Source organism: Aptenodytes forsteri, unplaced genomic scaffold (assembly GCF_000699145.1).
Source record: "Aptenodytes forsteri isolate BGI_AS27 unplaced genomic scaffold, ASM69914v1 Scaffold51, whole genome shotgun sequence".
Lineage (NCBI taxonomy): Eukaryota > Metazoa > Chordata > Aves > Sphenisciformes > Spheniscidae > Aptenodytes > Aptenodytes forsteri.
This window is the reverse complement of record NW_008795495.1, coordinates 5,131,959-5,153,769: the sequence shown is the minus strand read 5'-3', so window position 1 is coordinate 5,153,769 and position 21,811 is coordinate 5,131,959. Positions and strand designations below refer to the sequence as shown.

At 40.9% G+C, this 21,811-nt stretch overlaps 1 protein-coding gene across 3 annotated transcripts in view; it reads right to left on the bottom strand.

Moving 5' to 3' along the window:
* SLAIN1 (SLAIN motif family member 1) overlaps window positions 1-21,811 on the bottom strand; it is a 51,493-nt gene that overhangs the window by 14,173 nt on the left and 15,509 nt on the right. Inside the window, exons 2-4 of one of the 3 annotated variants that reach the window (XM_009281731.1) lie at window positions 9,158-9,307; window positions 7,088-7,237; window positions 4,512-4,850 (exon numbers count right to left, since the gene is read on the bottom strand). In XM_009281731.1, the coding sequence (XP_009280006.1) occupies window positions 4,512-4,850; window positions 7,088-7,148 (400 nt within the window). In that variant the 5' untranslated portion in view covers window positions 7,149-7,237; window positions 9,158-9,307. Of the gene's footprint in view, window positions 1-4,511; window positions 4,851-7,087; window positions 7,238-9,157; window positions 9,308-21,811 lie in introns of those variants that run through there. The other 2 variants (XM_009281732.1, XM_009281733.1) reach the window with 2 other exon arrangements.

Below are 21,811 nucleotides of genomic sequence, written 5' to 3'. Positions count from 1 at the left end.
CCAAACAGAAATAAAAAGTATTTTTTAAAAAGTTAAAATGAAAGAGATTACTTCTGTGTCAAAGTAAAAAAAGAGAAGTGTACATTTATGGACAACATAAAGCAGAAAACAGCTTGGTCTTACAAAATTTGGTGATACTTCTTATATGAAAATGACTGAAGTACTCAGTATTAACAGAGTTAGCAACATTTTAAGTTGTTAACCATGAACTTCTTCAAATTAGAGGAAACGGAGAGAGGTACAAACATAAATCTTTCCATTGCCAACATATGAAAAGCTTTGTTAAATTACAAAACACACACTAACTAGACAGACTCATTTTAGCTAATTGCAACAGATAGATACTCAAAAGCTAGTCACCTCCTGTCTCTCTCAGATCTTCTTTAAATGATCTATTTCTGACCCACTAACCGATTACAAAATCCCTGAAAACCAGAATGCCTTAAAAAGTTCAGAGATGGAATTTTTCTGACATAACTCATCGTTACAATTCCGCCGATTTAGGGAGAGGGTGTAAATTAAACAAGAAGAGAAAAGAAGCAGATTTCATGCAAAGTTTTTCTATCAGTAACTTCTTGGCAGAACTGGAAATAAAACTTATTTGAAAGCAAAGATAACACACACACACACACTCTACAGGTGATGGCTGCAAAACGTTGTTTGGGAGGTAACAATAGGTATTCCTGCAGCCTATGCTACAGGTAGCCCCATATACATTTTACACACATCCTACCATATTTACATTCGCACACATCTGCCACCCTATGCTAGCATTTACCAGGAGCCTTTCAAGTACAGCGAGCTGTTGGAGACTGGCAGTAAACGGGACTGGTACCATTGACTCAGACGATGTACTGGCGGAATAACATGAGAGAAAGAACCTGGGCCTGAGAGTGGGGGCTAGATGGTGTGGTATTTTAAAACAGATGTATGGTACTGTATTTTAAAATAGATGTACGGCAATTTAAAACAGGGCAGAGTGTCAAAATTACACCAAGAGGCAGCACTTTGCTAAAATACGCTGGCAAGAACAATGCATGAGTTCAAAATTATGGCCTCAAACACAGCTGGAAAACATCTGTGAGAGTATTCTCACCCCAAGCTCAGGCAGAAGATTACTAGGGTGCCAGAAACACCAGACAATCTCTCTGCTACCTAAAATGCAATCCTGTGGATGGAGAACAAGCAGACCATTGCTACAGCGAGACACACCTAGTGCACAATTCAGTGCCTATGTATAGATGCCTCATGCCATTTGAGAGACCGTGGGTTGTCTAAGGCATCTGAAAAGCACTGACACACAGCAATGGTGAAGCCAAGCAGGCTGCAACCGAGTACCTCATACAGCACTAAGTGCTTACATGTGGGCAGCTGAATTGGGACCTTCATACACATGCGGGCACCTACATCTCAGCATCTAAACATAGGCGCTCCTCATCAGGCGACCAATATTATACTCTTAAAAGAATTATTAAAATTTTCCAAATTTATCACACCTTCAGCATATTTGTTACAGTACAGGTAGTTAAAGTTAGAATTAAGTACCTCAACTATCATGCCATACCAAACTTCACTAAAAGCAGGTAGGACAGCACCGCTGATACTGTTTGCTCCTAAAGGCAAAAAATTGTACTTGAGCTAAACACATAGACAAGTTTTGGGGAGGCACTGGGTCAAAGCTGAACGCTGTTTTTTCACCCCAGACTGAGTGCCAAAATTCAACATTTACTTGCCACTTTTCTTCTACGGCGAGCAAAATGCAATCCTGTGGATGGAGAACAAGCAGACCATTGCTACAGCGAGACACACCTAGTGCACAATTCAGTGCCTATGTATAGATGCCTCATGCCATTTGAGAGACCGTGGGTTGTCTAAGGCATCTGAAAAGCACTGACACACAGCAATGGTGAAGCCAAGCAGGCTGCAACCGAGTACCTCATACAGCACTAAGTGCTTACATGTGGGCAGCTGAATTGGGACCTTCATACACATGCGGGCACCTACATCTCAGCATCTAAACATAGGCGCTCCTCATCAGGCGACCAATATTATACTCGTAAAAGAATTATTAATATTTCCCAAATTTATCACACCTTCAGCATATTTGTTACAGTACAGGTAGTAAGTTAGAATATTAAGTACCTCATAAAAGAATTATTAAAATTTCCCAAATTTATCACACCTTCAGCATATTTGTTACAGTACAGGTAGTTAAAGTTAGAATTAAGTACCTCAACTATCATGCCATACCAAACTTCACTAAAAGCAGGTAGGACAGCACCGCTGATACTGTTTGCTCCTAAAGGCAAAAAATTGTACTTGAGCTAAACACATAGACAAGTTTTGGGGAGGCACTGGGTCAAAGCTGAACACTGTTTTTTCACCCCAGACTGAATGCCAAAATTCAACATTTACTTGCCACTTTTCTTCTACGGCGAGCTCTGTGAATCATGAATCAGTGGCCAGACTGTTGCCTGCACATACAAGGACACAAGTCATCTCTTTGGGGGAAGAGAGATTTGGGAAGACTGTTGGAACAACCGAGAGCAGCACAGCATGCGGCACGTGCAATTTTGATTAATTATGGATGATGCTCTCCACATATATTGAAAACAGTAACTAAACCCTTTAGCCCCTCCATGTATCACACCCCTTTTTCTCATTTGCCTTGGTAAACTGTAAGAGCGTGGACACAACACTGTCCATCATATTGAGCTTCAGACAAGTTCTTGTTCTGCAGTCTACCTCCATTTCAATGTGTAGAGTTCCTGAAAGACAATGAAATTGTTGCCCAGATGATGAGAAGTGCCGATGAGAAGATGTTGTCGTAATACTACTCGGACATACTCAACACAGTGAACGCTTGACTCCTTGTCTGCCAACAGAACACAGCCAAAGTAAATGTTTCTCACCATCAGTATTTGCCACTTATGTGGATGAGCGCTGCACGAGTCAGAGTCTGAAGGTGCAGAAGCTGAAAAGATAATTCCTCTCTAAAGATAGTGGTACTGGCTGTTATAGGACTGTCTGCTGCTCCAGCAAACATGTAACTGAAGTCGTGTGTGTCCGTCTTCTCAGCGACACCAAACAGATTATCTAACACCTCAAAATTCTTGCAAAAAAAGGCAACCAGGTGGTAAAATTGGTGGCCTTTTACATTTATACACTTTCTAGTTAATAAACTAGGAGTTTAGTATTTTTAGTGCCCTGTAAGTACTTTCTGAGGTTTCCACGTGGGAATCCAATGCTTAAGTTCCACTGACGTGGAACACGAAAAAATAATTGAAAAAGCATTTGGGGACCATACAAAAACATCACGGCACCACATCCTGCCCTCACCCCTGAATCAAAAATGCCCCATATTCTTCCTTTCTATCTCCCCAACAAATTTTCTGCAAGCCCATCAGTGCTGTCCCATTCTTTAACTTCACCAGCAAGAAAAATAACATTGAAATTAATATGGCACATATGCTGTACCAATAAACACCCACGTCGCTCTACCCTCTGTTAACGTCAGCCTTCTTTATATACTGCCACTTGTCGATTATACTTCCATGCCATGTCTTACTTTGAATGCAAGTGCTTTTGGCACCAACCTGTCATGTCTTATTTGTCAGGAAAGCAACATCCATACCTGTAGCGCTCTATAAATAGCAACTTTGCGTTGTTTTGAACAACACATTTATTTTCTTGCCCAAGGGTGAGCTGTAACCTGTAATGTTACAAACAAGACCCTGACTGAAAACTGACTTTTGAATTAGCTTGGGGAAAAGACTGAAGGAATAGGAAAGTAAGATGTAGCAGGAGGAAGAAAATTGTGATCATAAAGAATGAAAGGAAGGTAACAGCAACAACAGAGGGAAACTTAAGTCTTGAGTAAGCACCGAGAGACAAATCTTCCAGAGACTCTGGAATACATCTCAAATGCAGTGCAAAAAACAGCAATGGCTCAGGATAGTTTGGGAGTGACATTATTGCCCACTGCTTTAACAGTCTGCCCTACCAGACCTGGAACAGGAGCAGAGCGTTGACCCCTGCTGTAAGCACTCATCGCGGATTCACAGCATAGCTGCATTAACAGCAAAGTCAGGAATACGAAAGGGAATGAAAATCTGAAAACCCTATTTTGTATTTTACTGTATCCATGAGGGACATGCATAGGTCAAGCTCAAAAGCCCAATTAGTTCTTCTAACCAACTATTAGCCTGCTAAAAGATGCTCTTCTTTCCTTTTTCTTCTTTCTTCACTTGTGGTCATATTTGCAGCACTTTAAAACAGACGAAAGCAACAATTTTCATGACCAGGTCACAGATTACATTTTGTAGCAAATTACTTAACAACAACATACCTCAATCATTTGCACAGGCTTAAATTGCTTGTTACAATTCACGGACTGATCTAGCTGTCACACACTAAACGCACTTCACTCTGTTGACACAACTTGATCTTTAAAATGGCACTGGCACTTTGCACAGAGAAAAGACCACTTCTCAGAAAAGCATGCAACCTACCTCCATTAATCCTATTTGGTTGCTGCTCTGGAGTTTGGGCTTGAGGAGAGTAGTAGGGCTGCTGATAAGTATTTGAAGGGAAGTGCGGGGAGGTAGGGCTCCTCCTGCAGTCCCGGATACTGGAGAAAGTCTGTGAGTGAGGAATCCCTCTCTGGAAAGGGGAGCAGCGAGTCAGCCGCGGCTGCGGAGGTGGGAGGTGGTCAAACTCTTCCTCGTCCTCAAGACTATAGCGGTCGTATTCCTGGTCACCGCACGTCCCTTTCTTTCCCGCATGCAGAGAGACGCTCGAACTGTGCCTTGACACAGATGCTGAAGTTGAAGCATAATCTTGCCTAAGGCCTGTAAATTCCAAGAAGAGGATGATTTGGCTTCTGCTAAGCGATTAACCCTTAACACGCACTTCAATCTTGAAAACTAAGCAGGTAAGTAGACATAATTTTACAGCAAGAATTGGATTTAAAATGTCAGCAGGCTGAAGATCTGAGGTGGGATCCATCTGATCTAATTTTCCGTGTCTACCTTTCAGGCATCTAAGCCTGAATTATTCCCCTCGAGATCTCTTTTTAATAAAAATAGAATACAGGCATCTCCAAAATGCAGTACCTGTGAGGTATCTTAGATGCCTCTGTGAACATAAGATGAATTGCTTTCAGGAGGCACCTATTTGTCTGCCAATAGAAAGACTACATGAGTACTAAGTGTTTAACTTTTAAACACTCTTACTTAGACAAATTAACTCTCACTCTATTAGTCTTCCAAGTTATTGCTCTTAAACTTTTATATTCATGCAATGAAAATGCTGACAATGACACTTCCTAAATGTAAGAGCCATGTAAATATTCTGGCTCTCCAACCTCCCTGAACCAGAATTAGTTCCTGCTAGCAGCCGGTCTCATGGACAAGACTTAGTGGTAACACAGCTGTGTTTTAGACAGGTACGCATCCTACCACCCCCTTCTCAGAACGCCAGGTTTTGAAAACCGTCCCACTATTAGCACTGCCCCAGAAAAGCATGTTTGCTCCGGGTCAAGTGAGAGGGAAACTTCTACAGCCCTTGTACATCCCCCTTTTCCTGACGGCACAGCAGCCAGGGAAAAGGGGGATGTACATCGTTATTTCTAAGAGCTGAGTAATTCCGCCAATAGCTGCAGATAACAACTTTCCCAGATTTACAAAAAGCCCTCAGCTTTGACAGATATCTTTGCTTCCTAATGGAAACATCTTAATATGCTTCCCACCCCTCCCCTGCCCCTTGAGTGGGAGTTTCTATTCGTGACCGTGAAGAGAGCGTGCCTGTGTGCACGTATAATACTACCACTTTCCACAGGATTAAGTGGACAACGACCATCACGTTCTCAAACATTCTGTACCAGCTGCTACTACAAGGATGAGATACGACCACTACACCAGACATAGATTAGAAGAAAAACAGTGTTTTTCCTTCCAGTTTACCAATGACCTGATTCCTTAAAGAGCTAAGTACCTGAAGTCTTTTTTAAACCTCACTCTGAAGGACATGACAACAGCTGTCATTTAAGCAATGCAATCCTTTGTGTCTTTGACAGTCATAATTTTTTTTTTAAATTATTATAACTTTCACATAATATCAGAAATTTTCCGAGCTGTGACCACACACGTTTGCCAGCTGAGAATTCAGCTATCTTGGAAAGTCTCACACTTGCTAATTTCTCTGCTGAACATAACGAGTGCTACCAGATGCTCAGCAAGTTCAACTGCTGACAAGTGATTGTGCCGACCTGCTCCGTCTGGTTGCTGCAGCCAGATCGCAGCTCTAATTTTTTCTTCACATTTCATTTTTATTTTATTTAATCACTTATTACTTGGCATTTTCCTTCAGTCACCATCTCTGAATTTCTCTTGTTTTTCATCTCATCATTTCCTCCTTGATGTCTCACTTGGCACTAATAGGAAGTGAGAAAGATACTGTACTTACTGTCTGAGTGACTTCCAAGTCAAATGCCCTCTCTTTATGAATAAAGACATTTTCCAAAAATTACTATCAATCCAAACTATAACCTATGTCAAACAAGCTTTTGGGCTCAGATTTGTGCGTAATCACCAGTCTTAAACCAAAATGTTAAATTTAAATGCCCCAATTCAGGATTTAAAGGGGAATTAATTTCAAAATTCATCTGACAATTAAGAAAATCAAAGTAGAGGCAAAGAAATCCATGAGAGCTACTTATTTTTACCTTTCTCATGAACTGTATGCATGAGAAAAATGCTTTAGCACTTTCCCTCCCCAGAAATAAAATTATTTTAAGTAGTGTGGTAAGACATTATAAATCTTCCAAATCTAAATGTACTCAACGGGTACGGAGCTACCAGTTGGGATTCAGAAATATATAAGCATCAAGTTTTGAAAGATCCAGTACCATTAACCTGAACCCAACAACGTGCGCACCTTCTCCGTGCAGGTGAAGTTTTTCCACCTGCCACTCAACAGGTGACACTGTTTAAGAAAGATCCACTTGACTGAGACCAGACTGGAGCAGTTTTGACTGTTACGGGAAATCTTCCTCAGACTATTTTGAAAAATGAAAGAAGCCACCTACTCTCCTCCTGTAGACGAGCCATGATCTGAACATCGGTGAGGTCCTGCAGCTTGTATCCCATGGAGATGGAATCATCCTCCAGCTCCGAGGCGCTCAGTTCACTGTCTATTGATGACTGTGGGCTCAAAGGGGAACTCCTAGAAACGTAACCTATGTAAGAAAACACAGCCTTTAGTCTGTGAACATGTTTGGCCATCTTTCATTCATGACCATCTGCCCTTTACGTTACAATAGCTTAAACTATTTTCTGTATAACAGATTAAAAACTTTCAGAAGTGTAGTGCAATCCACTAACAAAGGGCTTTGATACTCGTGAGAAGTAGTAAGTGTAGTAATAGATCATGAATTCCTCTGCTTGTTCCCAAAATAACATCACATAGCCCAGACAATGAAAAATTTACCCAGTACAGTTCTGATACAGCTCAGATTAGTTAGCGTAGTCTAAACACATCTGCATTTGAATCCTTCTTATGGGCCTGTGGTTCTCCCTACTCTGTTCTGAAAAGCAAGTGTGTATGTGTCACCAACTTCTCAGTACTCAATTCCATATCAGAGCCATTTACCTGCATTTTACTGGGTTTTTTTTTAATTGTTTATAGTCATCAGACAAATGAATGACAATAACAATTAAGACTGAACATTATGCAACAACAGAGAAAGCATTTCCTCCTTCACAGAGCTACCTTTTGGAGAGGGCTCTGGATTCTACTTTTTCCCTGCATGATAGTAAAATATAAGCTAAATTGCAATTAGTTGCATGAGGTAGTTGTTGCCCAACTTTGAAGAAGAATTCTTCAAATAAAACAGGAAATCACTTTCTAGTATCCTCTGGACTACCAGAGGCCCACAGCCTGCAGGGCGAGAACCGCTGTGACGATGGCTCATCAGCTGTGCTTATATCACAGATGTGTTTGCATCCCCTAGCGCTGCTCGGAACAGCCACCTAAAATTCATCCTAAATTCAGCTGTTCTCTAATAATACCTCCGACAGAAAAGGACACACAGGGGATTACTTTGCTTTGGAAGGATTGTGAGGGCTAAATGTGTTTGCTTTTTTAAATTTGCAAGTTACAATGGTCCTCTCGGTTTGGCAGAGGTAGTAACAGCTGTGCCCTTTTGGAGCAGCAGTGGGAAGCTAGACAAGATACCCGAGGGTATCTCAAATAGCATGAGATGCCTTCATTTAGGAACTAAACTACGTCCCACTGAATAGGGGAGCTCAGACATCTCGCTCACACATAGACACCTACACCAGGTGTTCAGTCTGCAGCTGTATCTCACCCACAGTGCCCATATCCCTAACAGGGCTTTCTGCACTGATTTCATGCGTTGTGAAGAAAACTGCGCACAGATTAGCGTGATGCTGATGCTAACTTCCTTAGACCACACCTGCTCCCACCAGCAATAAAATGTTAATGCCTCTTCCCCAGAAGACTATTTTCTCCACTACCACTGCACCTTAAGAGAAGTCACAGATATAAATTGACTCCTGATACCTGTAGCAAAGAAGGAAAAATGCAACTCTTTGCAATTTACAGTCCATAGAAAGTTTGTGTTTCTCCTAAAACTCCTGTGTCCCCTGAAAATCAGTGACAAACATAAAATAAATCTTGGAGGGTAGCAACAATGCCAGCTTGAAAACAGCCATGATTCTGCTGGCTATTTTTATAATAGGTAAGTTCTCCCTGCAACTTCATTACACAGCTCCATAAATGTTTCCGTAGACATAAGGAAGGGGCACAGAGGGGCAGAAGTGAGCAGTAAAGGGCAGACAAAGCTGGGGACTGTTTAAGCTGACACAGTTGCAACTACACTCTCAGGTGAACCGCTATTGAGAAATAGGCTCTGTTTACTAGCATCCCTTTCCCATAACATGCTGTGTAGCACAGGAGATAACCTACTCTACTAGTTAATTGCCAAATTTTAGGTCATTTAAAAAAAAAACCTCCCTCTGAGATGAGAGTCTATATACAATCATCCGAACAGTGTATTGCTGTTAAATGCTAGCAAGATTAGATTAAATTAAGCAACTTTGTAAGCACCATAAATCAATAAAAAGATAAGCATTACCTGTCCGTTCAGGTGTTAGTATTGCTTTACTGGAGGTTTTAGAGAAGCTGGGACTATTAAAGCCATTGGTATATGGGGTGAGTCTCGCAACAGGACTATAGGGAAAAGCCAAGGAGACAGGTGTAGAGAAGAGGTTCCGCCATCGGCTAGCTGTTACAGATGCGAGGGAGGAGGGGGGAAAAAAAGATTTACAGTTATAAATAGAACAGTGCTGTTAGAGAGAAAAATCATCTCATCTTAATCTGTTCATTATACATTTTTTACTTATGGCAAAAGGAAAATAATGGTCAAAGTTCAGCAGCAAAACAGAGGATCAGCACAGCCTTCTACATCTAAAAGTGTGCTGCAAAAAGTTTTCTAGCAAATATGTCGTTTACCATTTTCTATGTATATAGAAACAGTTCCTCTTCAAGGAACTGTTCATGACAACCAATCATCACACGATTGAATTCGCAGTTAAATTATCAGTTATGAGAGTTCAGAGATACAGCAGTAAAAGACACTTAACCATCAAGTGCTAAAAACAACTGTAATCCCATAGTAAGCTTTTAGACTACCATAGTCTTCCTTCTCTTTTTACAGCATCAAATTCCTGATTACATAAGCATGACTTTTTTTTCATTCTTTTTTGAGGATCAACCAAATAATAGAACAGGGCACCTCTTTTTCTACATATTGCTTACAACGAGTTTGCAAGGCATCTGGTCTGCTCAGTAACACCACAGAGAGCTCAGAGTAGGCAAAAAAGCTAAAGGCTTACTTAATTTACGTTTTCTTAGCTCATCCAGTAAAATATGAATACAACTGTCCTTCGGTTTGCGTATTTTTTAACATGCGTTCAAAAGGTAAAATAAACAATATCCACATGCTCTTCAGAAAATAAATAAATAGTAGAGATAAAGTTAAGCAGAAGGAAAAGGCAAAATCTTTAAAATGTAAATTTCAGAGAACCCATTCAGATACAAGCAAAGTTTGTGCAGATGAAAAACGAATGATACTGTTGCATGTTTATTTGTGACAGGATCTATTTTGTCCTGACAGATGTTATGTACAGTGATACAAGGGAGGGAGCTAGGAACATACCTACGCCTAGCTTCGAAATCAATGGCATAACCTTGATGCTTAGCAGGTGTACTTTGCTGTGTCAGATGCTGCAAACCGGTTTTCAAAACTAGAAGGGACCAAAAGCCCTCAAAAGCTATTCTCCATCACACGGCTAGTTAATACCACAAATCTGCCATGTTATTTGGACCTGTTGATCCAGTCGTTTTAAACACAGACATTCAAATAATATTGAAGCCCTCTCTATTTTAAAACCTCACTGTCGACAAAATGATTTAGCAGGACATATGAACTTTATTCTTCCTTTTTGTAAACATCAACACCGAGCGGCCATGGGAACAGCAGGGAAGTGTATCTCGTTGGCAGGCTGTCAATCTCATCCTCGCAACCTCTTGGAGCAATTGGTTTGTCATCAGTCCAAAAGATGCTATTTCCCACCTAGTCCTTTTGCTTTGCCCCACTCAGAGGTACTCCTGGGTTTGTAAGAAATAACCAGCCTTTACTACTCTTCCCACTTGTGCTACTAAGCTTGGAGCGAAGGCAACCGCCTGGTTCCAGCACAGGCACAAAGCAGTCTGCCGGGGAAGGGGAGTACCTGCAAGGCTCAGTCTCTGTGGGAGGGAGCTAAACTACAGAGTAGTAAGACATAAAAATGCAAATTCTGATCTTTGCTGTCCCCTCATCACAGAACTATTGCAATTCCCTCATTTTTCATGATTCTAGTTCCTTCAAGCTTAAAGAAATCTAAAAGTCTGAGATCTGAACTAGGAGCAGCATCAGCACCACTTCTAGGAAATTGCTCGATGCCAAGCAACACGACACCGACTTCCAGGCAGGGCTATTTGCCCTTAACGTTCACTAACCTGATCAGTTCAAAAATCAAGTACGCAAGTGTTCCAGGACAAAAAGCAGAGCACACGCAGATGGACACAACTCTACAAACTACTAATTAACACAGATCGCTGGGGATGAGATTAACTCACAAGGAGTTAATAACTGCAAATTGATTTGAGGCATTCATTGAAAGAAATGCACGCGATAGAGTAGATCTCAGTATCATATCCACAGCTAATGTTTGTCACCTCCACTAGAAACCATCAGTAAGGAGTAAGGGATGACAGTTCCTTGTGATTTTATTTTTCTTCCTAACACAAGATCCTGTTTTGTAGCAGCCTGATCATTTGCCAGGCCAATTAGCTGCCAGCATGTTCTCACCCCCAGATGTGGTCAGCCGTACAGCACAAATAAACATCATTCATTACTCTCTACAATAACTGCTGTGAGCTGGCCCACTAAGCACAAAGCAACAGTTATCATGACTGTGAAAGCAAGAACCCACATGAAGAATATAATTAGTATTTATGGCAAACCAGATTCCACACTCCTCTTTCAAATAGTATGCATTCTCCAGGAAAGATGGATGAAGAAGCCAAGAAACTCTATCTACATTAATCTCTCTATATACGAAATCTCTAGATATATAAAAAAGATGGGGGCAAACTTTTTGGCAGGGCCTGTTGTGACAGGACAAGGGGGAATGGCTTTAAACTAAAGGGGGGTAGATTTAGGCTAGGTATAAGGAAGACATTTTTTATGCTGCGGGTGGTGAAACACTGGCACAGGTTGCCCAGAGAGGTGGTGGATGCCCCATCCCTGGAAACATTCAAGGTCAGGTTGGACGGGGCTCTGAGCAACCTGCTCTAGTTGAAGATGTCCCTGCCCACAGCAGGGGGGTTGGACCAGATGACCTTTAGAGGTCCCTTCCAACCCAAGCTATTCTATGATTCTATGTACCAATCTAAAATATCTCAATTTCTAGAACTTTTGCCACCTTGCCTAAAATAAAACTTCATAGTGTTTAAGTGTCAGCAAAGGATTGACACTTTTTAAGCATACAACTCCATTGTTTAGGATCAAATGTAGAAAAATGTTTTCATTAGGTTTCAAATGGAAATATCAAAGTACATATTGAGTACTTCTGCAGTATTGACAAAGACAGCAAAATTAGACTTACTGATGTCTTGTGCTAATGCCAAAAACATCAAAAGGTATGTAGGAAGCAAGTGCTACATACATCTAGGCAAATACGTAAATTAATGTAAAATTTGTAAAATCCCAAAACTGTGCAATGGATAGTCATTTTAGGATAGTTATTTTGCTCTAAACTGATTGTGAGACTGCCCTGGTTAGCATGGTAAAACACCACTATGGTATGCATGGATTTGCTCTTTGTTACCCGTTCCCAGTAGGCTGTTTCCAGAGAATGAGACAATGTTGTTAAGACCTTTATTTTAAATGTAAAAGCCCAGCTGTTAAGTTCTGAATTTTACAATATTTGTAGTTTTATTCTTAAAGCCCCAACTCTGGTTGCCCACAGATGAAATAAGAAACTCGGGTACCTTTAAAAAACAAGGGGAGTTTCTAACCCTTGCAGTTGAACAAAAACATGAATAATCCTCCTCTGAGTACCTTATACAGAAGATGGACTGAAGGAAGAAAAAGTACCAGCTGTGGAAAGGAAAACGGGGGCATCTAAAGAACCATCAGAGAAAAGAAGCCAAAAAATCCATTTGATTTACTGACGGCAAAGAGTTAAATGCATTAACAATTTGACTTCTTGAAGCACGAAACCCTTGGCCTTTCACACCAACAAAGGAACTAATATTCTCTAACACAATATTCAAATTGTCCCAGTCATCAAAGTCTACAGTTAGATTGGAAGTGCCCAACATTTTGGGTATAATTTCCTTGGTTTTGATCAATTCTTAGTAACTAGACTGCTGATAACGTACTGCGTTACACAATGTATACTGTAGTATTTTTAAAAAGGACTTGTCAAAATGACTACATAATCAATCAAACAAAACCTTTCCTTTAAAAAATAAAATCAGCAACAAGTCAGCCTGTTCATAACTTTAAAATATTTACTAACACAACTGAAGCTTTAGAAACTAATTAAGACCTTATTTTTATAACTTCCCTGGAGATATCAAAATGCTAAAATAGACGAGAATAGTAACTCACATAGAAAAATATGAGCCACTACATAAACACAAATATTCACCATACTGACTCGTGTGAATAATCAGCATTTGATAAGAACTGATGGAAAATTTCACATGAAAACCTCAACAAGTAAACATCTACAGAATTGCATGGCTCAAAAGGAACAGAGCACCCTGCAAAACCAGAGCATGCTGTACCATATCTAAAGCAATTCCTTTACTAAAAGCAATTTCTCATTTAAGCCGCATAAGGTACACAATTTCTAAACATATATAGAAGCATGTTTTTGAAAGTGAAGACAAAATTTGCTATTCAAACCAATGGGAACATTCATAAGCTGGGACACGAGGTATAAACAGCATAGATTCCCATTATTTTGTTTTAATTTTGTGGGGTTACACTGATGTAAACAGAGACAGATTGAGTACAGGTCCTGTACTTGATGAATCAGATATACCTAGGACTTTATATTAACTAAGGATATCAGGGTTTCCAAGAAACCAAACGTACATGCACATTTTAAACACCTTCAATTTTCATAACTCCATTATGAAACTCAGTGAACTCAGTTTGACATAATGCTAACTTACTTTCACTCTAAGAGACACAAATAAAAAAATATCTTTGCCATAAAGACAGAAAACAATAAAGTCATAAATAACTGCGTTGTACTACTGACTAACCATACTAAATTATAGCTGAGGTGCTCTCTAGCTCGTTTATTCACTCAATTAGCTTAAGTTTTATATAGGCCTTCAGGCCAGAGTCAAAAATACTTTTTAAGCTCAAGCTAAAAACAAATTAAATTGCACATATGCAGATATTTGAAAATGGGAACTAATTACATAGCCTGAACAAAAACACTCTTTTGAGCCAGCAACTGGAGGAATATTTACAGTACTGTCAATCCAGTAACTGCAAGTTTTGAACTGTCGTGGTTTAACCCCCAACCGAAACGAGGACATGAACACACAGCACTTTCCTGCCGACATAGTCTCCTCAGAGCAGGAAACCCAAACCACCTCCCTGGTGCGTTCAGCACGCGCACAGTTGCACAGCAGCCACGCTTAAAAGCAAAATATCTCTCTCAGGAGTAAAGTGCACAGTCCTGCACAGGAAACAGAAGTATTTTGTTAATCACTGGAGAAGTTTAAGAGTGCTAGAAGGGAATTCAAAACCCTCTCCTTACTGTAGATAAGAGTATCTAAACCAGCTAAGAGGTATCACCTCAGTGAGGCGTACCTACTACCTCCCTCCCAAAGACAGGTATTTAACCTTCGCTTTCGGTCCTTGTAAAACGGTGATTCAGAGCCTGAAAACTCCTCCTGCAGTTAGACGTACGTCTGGGAACAGACAAGTGGGTAACGTGTTTGAAAAGACAGCCAGAGGACGAGGAGATGAAGGTAGTCCCACTACTCACTGAACAGCACTGTTGTTGCAACACTTGCTCGAGAAGCGGGAAATGTGGGCTCCTACTACTCACCAGCCTGAAGAGATTTACTCGAGTCCCTGGAAAAGCCAGAGCTCCTGCAAGAACTTGAAGCAGTCTGAGGTAGAAGAGAGGTGCTAGATACCCAGCTGCAACCAATGCTGTGGTGCCACCACATAGGAACAGATCTTCAGGTAGCTGTGTTTTCAAAGCAAAGCCTAAGTAGATACTTGTCTTTCAAGTACCTCAGTAGCTCCCAAACACATGGACCTTAGACATACGTACAATCCTTAGGTCTACTTCACAGGGTGAGGCTTTCAGCTTCTGTGCTCAAAAGAGGAGGATTGTAACATCTTCCAGGGTGTATTTGAACCCAGTGCTTCAAAGCTTTCCTTTACAATTACAAGTCCTAAAAACTTACTTTTTTGAAAAATTTGCATTTTTATTAGTTACGAGATTACAAGTTCAGGGCCCAAGACAGCAATGTTTTCAGCTCTAGTAACTGTGAGTAAGAGTATTGAGTTGTATCTGTAAAACTGGAAGTTAGTCTGGGGCACGTACATATTCCCATCTTGCTGAATGCTACTGTACAGTGAACGTCTTGACTTTTCAAGCAGCGCACTCCTCGTTCCAGTCTCCCAACAGCCATTAGCCGTAGTCATCTCAACAGCTTGTTCCAGCACATATGGTTTCCTAACCACAGCTGTAGCTTCCTCAGCCATCCAGCCAGTGGTAGAAACTCTGCCATCAGCACAGAGCTATACTTCGTACATTTAATGCACATTTTCAGTCACATTGAATCTGTTTTTGCCTGAAACCATTTCCCTGCACTGCTATATCCAGCTCACAAAATGCTCTTGGGGCTTGTTTGCTATTTCTGTCCCTTGATTTCTTGGTCAAGAGAGGTAAAGCACCCCCTCTTCTCCAGCTGCAATGATAACAGAGAGAAACCCTCTAAGTGTAGACTGCACAAGGGAACTTCTTTCAAGAATCAGTAAATAGGGGTCTCCAAAATACAATTTAGTGTACATCCTTACCCTTGAACCTCCATAATTAGACTACAACAGCTGAACAAATATATGCCAACATTTTTCTTCGGTTTTAGTTTTCTACACTAAATCCTATGGCTTCTCAAGCTCTTAACACAGATCAGCTAGTGAGAAACTACATGGCAATGAAATGTCTTCATTTGATTATATTTTGCAAGAATGTGATTCCTCTACAAAATTCTAAATTTCACAGTGGTTTTAATAGTCAATATACAGGATTGCCATATACAGTAAAAAAGAGATTAAATACTTGTCTTGTGCTACTTTAAAATAATAAAAAGCAATCAAGCTCAGCTTTCTATGTCTAATGAAAACAACGTCCGTTACAGTTTGGACACAGAGTGATAGATTAGGAGGAGCTGAGAAAATGAATAAAGATTGCCCCCTTTCCTCTAAGCCTAGGAAAACTGAAAAATAATGTTAGTTTTAAAAGTATGTGAGAACTGGGAGTACCTGAAAAAGTCTGTTTCCCAATTCATTCACATAAAGCAAGTCCTTTTTGAAAAATGATATAAAAGGATCTAATATTAGTGTAGACTGAGAAAGCAGTTCAGTTGGTATGTATTGGTATACAACTGCTTAAATATATAGAACTGCAACAACTCATATACCTCAAGAGCTGCCCCAGCAAAAATAGCAAAGACCTCTTTTAAAGGTACAATCAGAAAGCCTATCTAAATTGCAGCAGTTTCCAGGACTTTCAGCCAGCACAGCAAAGCAGTACAATCAGCAGTGGTGTTTGGCATACTGCAATTGGTGACAAAAATGTAAATCTAAGTAAGATTCAGGAATGACGCACTTTGTCTGACATATTCCAGTTGTGCCAATGATTACCTACCAGTGTGAGCAGGGAATAATCTGTATTTTTCAAGACAGATGCACAACTACTCCATTTCAACGTAATTCAGTGAAAGGCTGACCTGAAAATTGTCTTTGGACACATTACATACTGGAGAAATGATGACACTGCTTCGCAACTGCAGTGTGCTGAAGGGCAGAGAGACTCTAACCACCATTCTCTGACCCAACTTTGTCATAAAAATGATTTTATGACATCAAAACATTCAAAAGACTAGAAAGGAAATGGAATTGAGACGTACAATCTACCTCCTACAAAACTCCTACATAAAAGGATACTGCGCCTTAGCTATGTGCTTCGGAGGGTTGGGTTTTTTGTTGTTTTTAACTTGCCTCTTTTTTTTTTAAGGCAAACTTTTTACCGAACAGCTATATAAACACACAAGCACAGACGCTTTGTGAAAAACGTAATTGTCTCAGCATTCATGTTCTTTCTGTGTGCACAACTCTCCCTGCATGCAGAAGTCCAAAAGCAAATTTTCAGAGCAGAGGTAATAGCCAAACTTGGCTTCCCAACATCCCTTTTTTGAGAAACTGGACAAATATTACGCAGAAGTATTATGCCCTAGGCATGACCTAGGGCCCAAATGTCTGTTGCCTCCCCAGCTCCCATACTCAGCAAGTGCCATTTTATGTAAACTGCCAGTCTGATGCATTTTCATTCCATTTGGTGAATTCTTAACCAGAACCCATGAGCATACAAGCTCTCACATTTCAGCTAGTTTGAAATAAAATATACCTTTCTGAGCAGAAGACTCATTCTCGTGTATTACTACATAAGGTAACCTGAAACAAAATAGAGACCCAGATTCTGCCAAACTATTAGCATTTCATTCATTAAGGAGAGGATTTACCCCAGTTAATTTTAGGAGCCTTCAAATAAGGAATTAGGAGCCTTCCAAAACAGTGCCCTTCTTACCAAAGGGCACTGTGAATGCAAAAATTTACACGGGGAGACTACAGAAATTCACAGAAGAGGAATCCAAAGGTTAATAAATCACATCTAATGATGTGATGTCAGTCTCTGAATTGGAAATACATCTGGGAGGGTGTTGGGGCAGGCACGTATGGTATTTCCCTGTATTCTCACTTTCTTCTAGTATCTATTTATGGTGCTTTTGGACGCAGGATCCTGTGTCACACAGACACAATAAAGATGTGTGGATGTATAGGATGTATAGACACTGATGGCTGACCTAGCCACCACGGGATGCAATATACTCCAAAGAGAAAGGATGGAGCACGATTCACCTCACCTCCACTTTAAAAGGACATGAGCTGTGCCTGTTTGTCTGCGCTGCCTACAAAGGCAGCCTAGCGTGACTGGCTCGGATACAGATCTCTGCATATATTCAAACAAAACTCACTCTGACAACATTCATTACAGGGAACAATAAACAGAGCTTAAAAACAGATTTCAGAGACTGCATTCAGTTTTCCCTTTTTCTAAGCTATTGAAAAAGAGGACTCTTTTGCAGCGCAAGTGCATTGCAATGCTTGCGTCCATCCTACTGAAACAGCTGTAAATATCCAGTTGAAGCTGTTGAACATATTTCTCGGCAGCAGTTCCAGCTGAAAAGGAAACCCTTGCTACCTCCCTACAGGCTAATGCTTTACCTCGACCCTCCCCATGCCATCCTCTTGGCTGTACTGGCACACTGCACCAGCAAGTACAACCGTCCTTGCAAGACTTCATGCTAAATCAGATCAATTATCCAATCTGTAGTAAAAAGACCTTTTTGTTAATTTATTTTTTTAAACAAGGAAGAGTTCCTCAATCCCCTGTACCAGGAAGATGGAGCCCAGTTGTACCAGGGCATTTAAGGGAGAGATGGAGAAGCAGAAAACAGCAGCAGGAAGGTGGGGCTGCTGAAGCCAACACTACCTCCAAAAGAAAGGCTTGTCAGAGAGCAGCCTCCACGATGTGTGTAAAGGCAGGTGAGATGAACTCAATGTCTGACACTGTTTGCTTACATATATAGTGCAGAGCAAAACAACAGCACTTTCATCGTATTTTAAGAATTAGCAACAAAAAAGGGAACAAAATGGTAACCACCTTACAATGTCACTTAAAGGGTAAAGATTTATCACCATGATGTGCAGACAATGCACGTAAGGCCACAGAAAACATCTTCCTCCAACTCTTGCTGTGCCAGCTGGATAGACGACCTGCCTCCGCCAGTTTTGGCTGTAAAATACCAGGTCTCTGGTTAAGCTCACCCAGCATGTACTGACTGAAATGGGCAAGGAAGCCATCATCTGATCATCTCAGCTAGTAGATCTGAAGGGGCAGCAATTCCTGCAGGCACAAATGAAGTTAGAACAGGACGTATATCCCTGTCAAAAAGAAAGTAGGTTACATTCCCCTGTAAAGGGATGAGAGGAAGACTCAACCACAGCAATCTAAGATCATCTTATTCCAAATGTAGTGGATCCACAAGAGATTTTTAGGTTTGTTTATACCATAGGGCAGAGCAGAGTGTCCAAGAGCCCTTAGAGAAGCTCTGAGGAGGCTCGTGCATCTACCTAGAGAAAGGTAGGACTGTGGCAAGAAACTAGCATCTCTTCCACAATCAGCATACCTTCACTACCACCCAACCTGGTGGGTATAACTAATCTGGTCTCAAATAGCTCAAATAACCTTGCAGAAAGCTCCACAACATATTAATTTATGAGTGGTGGCTTCACTCCTCTAACATGAAACAGGTGTCTTCACACAGACAATGGTATTGCAGCCTACAGCATGGCAAAGCATTAGATTTAAGCAGAGCTATGTCAGAAGACATGACACATATACCACTTCAACGTCGTTTGAGCATGATGACCAGCGTGAATCACATTTTACTCACTGCCTGTTAGTCCAAAGGAAAAACATTTTGGTTGGCACAATTTGTGAAATAGTTTACATTTTCCTTTATAAAACACAGGTCTATCATTGATTACACACACTCTAACATTACTGTTGTGAAAGAGACATTCATATTCTCTAACGTCATCATAAGCAAAATCTGAACTCTCATGCTCACTGCATAAGCATTGTGAAACTCATCCCAACCTTATTTTCCTTCTTGAACTCATTACCTTTGGTAACTGCTTCGTCTGTATTTCAGTGACAGTGTGATACAGCAACATCCCACAGAGTACTGTGGGAAGCATATTCTGCAATCACTCAGCAGTGGTTTAAATGCTCCGTTTGCCACAATACTCCACAAATAGTACAACGAACTAAATTTTGAACGGAAAAACTTCTTTTTGTCTTTTTCTTTAAATGCTGGCTCTCGGGTCTGAAGCGTCTCCCAGGTCTGAGAAATAGCGTGCCTGGGTCTCAGGACATCTCTTCGCTGCCTGCTGCTTGCAGAGTCCTGGCAACCTTTGTCTGCCATGTAACTCATACCTTTTCAATCCAGTGGACATTTGCTCCACAGACCAGTATGACATATGCTCTCTAGGTCTGAAGGAGTCAAGGGAATGTCTGCAGATAAGCAGCAGCGAGGAGTATGCAGCCGTGGGAGTCACCTCCACAGCCTTCATAATTCAACACTTGCAGCATCCTCATCAGAAATGCTTGCCCAGAATGCAGCTCTTGCACAGTAAAGCATTGGTGACCAGCAGTTTTGTAACTACTGTGCTAGATTATTAATACCACAGTTCTGTGGAGCACAGCGTTATCAAAAATAGGAGGAGGACGTAAATAGGTTTTCTCTGACTCAAACCTGCTATATTGTCATAATCTCTCAGAGAGGTGCCTTTAACTCTAATGGGATCAACGATATATGCTCATGGAGGGGGAAGGAGGTGCAGTCTTGGCAACCCCACCTGAAATCACGTTGTTTGTAGGGTTTGTATTTTACAGTTGTCCCTGTGCAAAGGTTATACACAGCTATAGAGCACTGACCAGAATATACACAGTTAATATTTCCTATTTCTATATAAAATGTGTTGTTATGCCACTAATGTTCAGGTATGCTGTAAAGAAACAAAGAAAGTTTAAAGTCTAAAGCCAGGCCCATAATCTAATCAAGATATTCAGCAAAAATTCTAATTAAACTGCCTTAACCAGAAGAGGGGGCAGAAATTCCTTGTGCTCCAGAAGCAGCACTTGCTGTCCCTATACCAAATCACAAGGATGGGTAATTCCAGTTTGAGAAGGAGAGTAGCTACCAGAGACTCTGCAAACCACTTTAGAGAAAGGATCTGGGGAGCTGTAGCTCTACAAACCTTCCTGGGCATGTCCCCTGGGGCATGCTGAGCCCTCTAACTCACTACCCCGGCTAGCCGAGATTCTGGATCAATGAAGAGAGAAACCTAGTATCATACATAAGCTTAATAATGCATGTTCGGGTGGGGGGGGGTGCTTGTAATATGGGCCCACGATCATAAATCTGTGCACTTAAGTAAGCACTTCATCATCCTACAAAGTATCTGGTGGTAAAGTTGACTTAGAGAAATCTGGCCTGCCACTTCTTTGGACATGGTTATCTATTATTCAGGAGCAGGCTTTCAAGCTACTAATCCATCTGGTACACATACTGGGTATGTGACTCTTGTTACAGGTCCTCCTCTTCCCCAACCACACAGCTCTGTCCCTTGGGGCTACCCTTGCGTGTGGAGTTTGCCTCAGCATCCAAAGGGAAGCAGAAGCAGTTTCATGTCCCCTATTCACACGAGGGCTGCATCCACCCTTGTACAAGTCATGTAGGTGCAGTGACCATCTTTCTCAGTTGCAGTATAAGCTGGTAAAGGTAAATTCATTTTTGGACAGTTCTCTGTCAGGTGACTCCTTCAACTAGTACTTATGATAATGATGCTTTTCTTGGGCCTCTCTCTTGCAGCTCAAAGATACTTGTTTCCCCAAACCAGTCTACTTCACACATCCACTCAATTCTTTGAATTACTTAATAAAGACCAAGTAAGCCTGTTGGTGCAGGGTATTTTGCCAATACAGTATGGTAGGACCCGTAAATGACTTACACCACTGAGGAAAATCGTTCTTTATGTGAACACTCTACAAGCATTGCCATGAACTAAAGAAATTATATCAATACAAGGAAAAGTTTCCAGAACAAACATATCTATGTATCAGGGACTTCTGCCAAAGCAGGTCTGTACCTCTGTAATGTGCATCAGAAGAACGCTGTGGCGTCTAGGTAAGCTTCGCAAAGACCTCCTCAAGCAAAGTATCTGACTATGGGGAATTAAGCTCCTGAGTTTTAAATACTTTGTACTGATCACTGCCAGCCAAACCAAGAG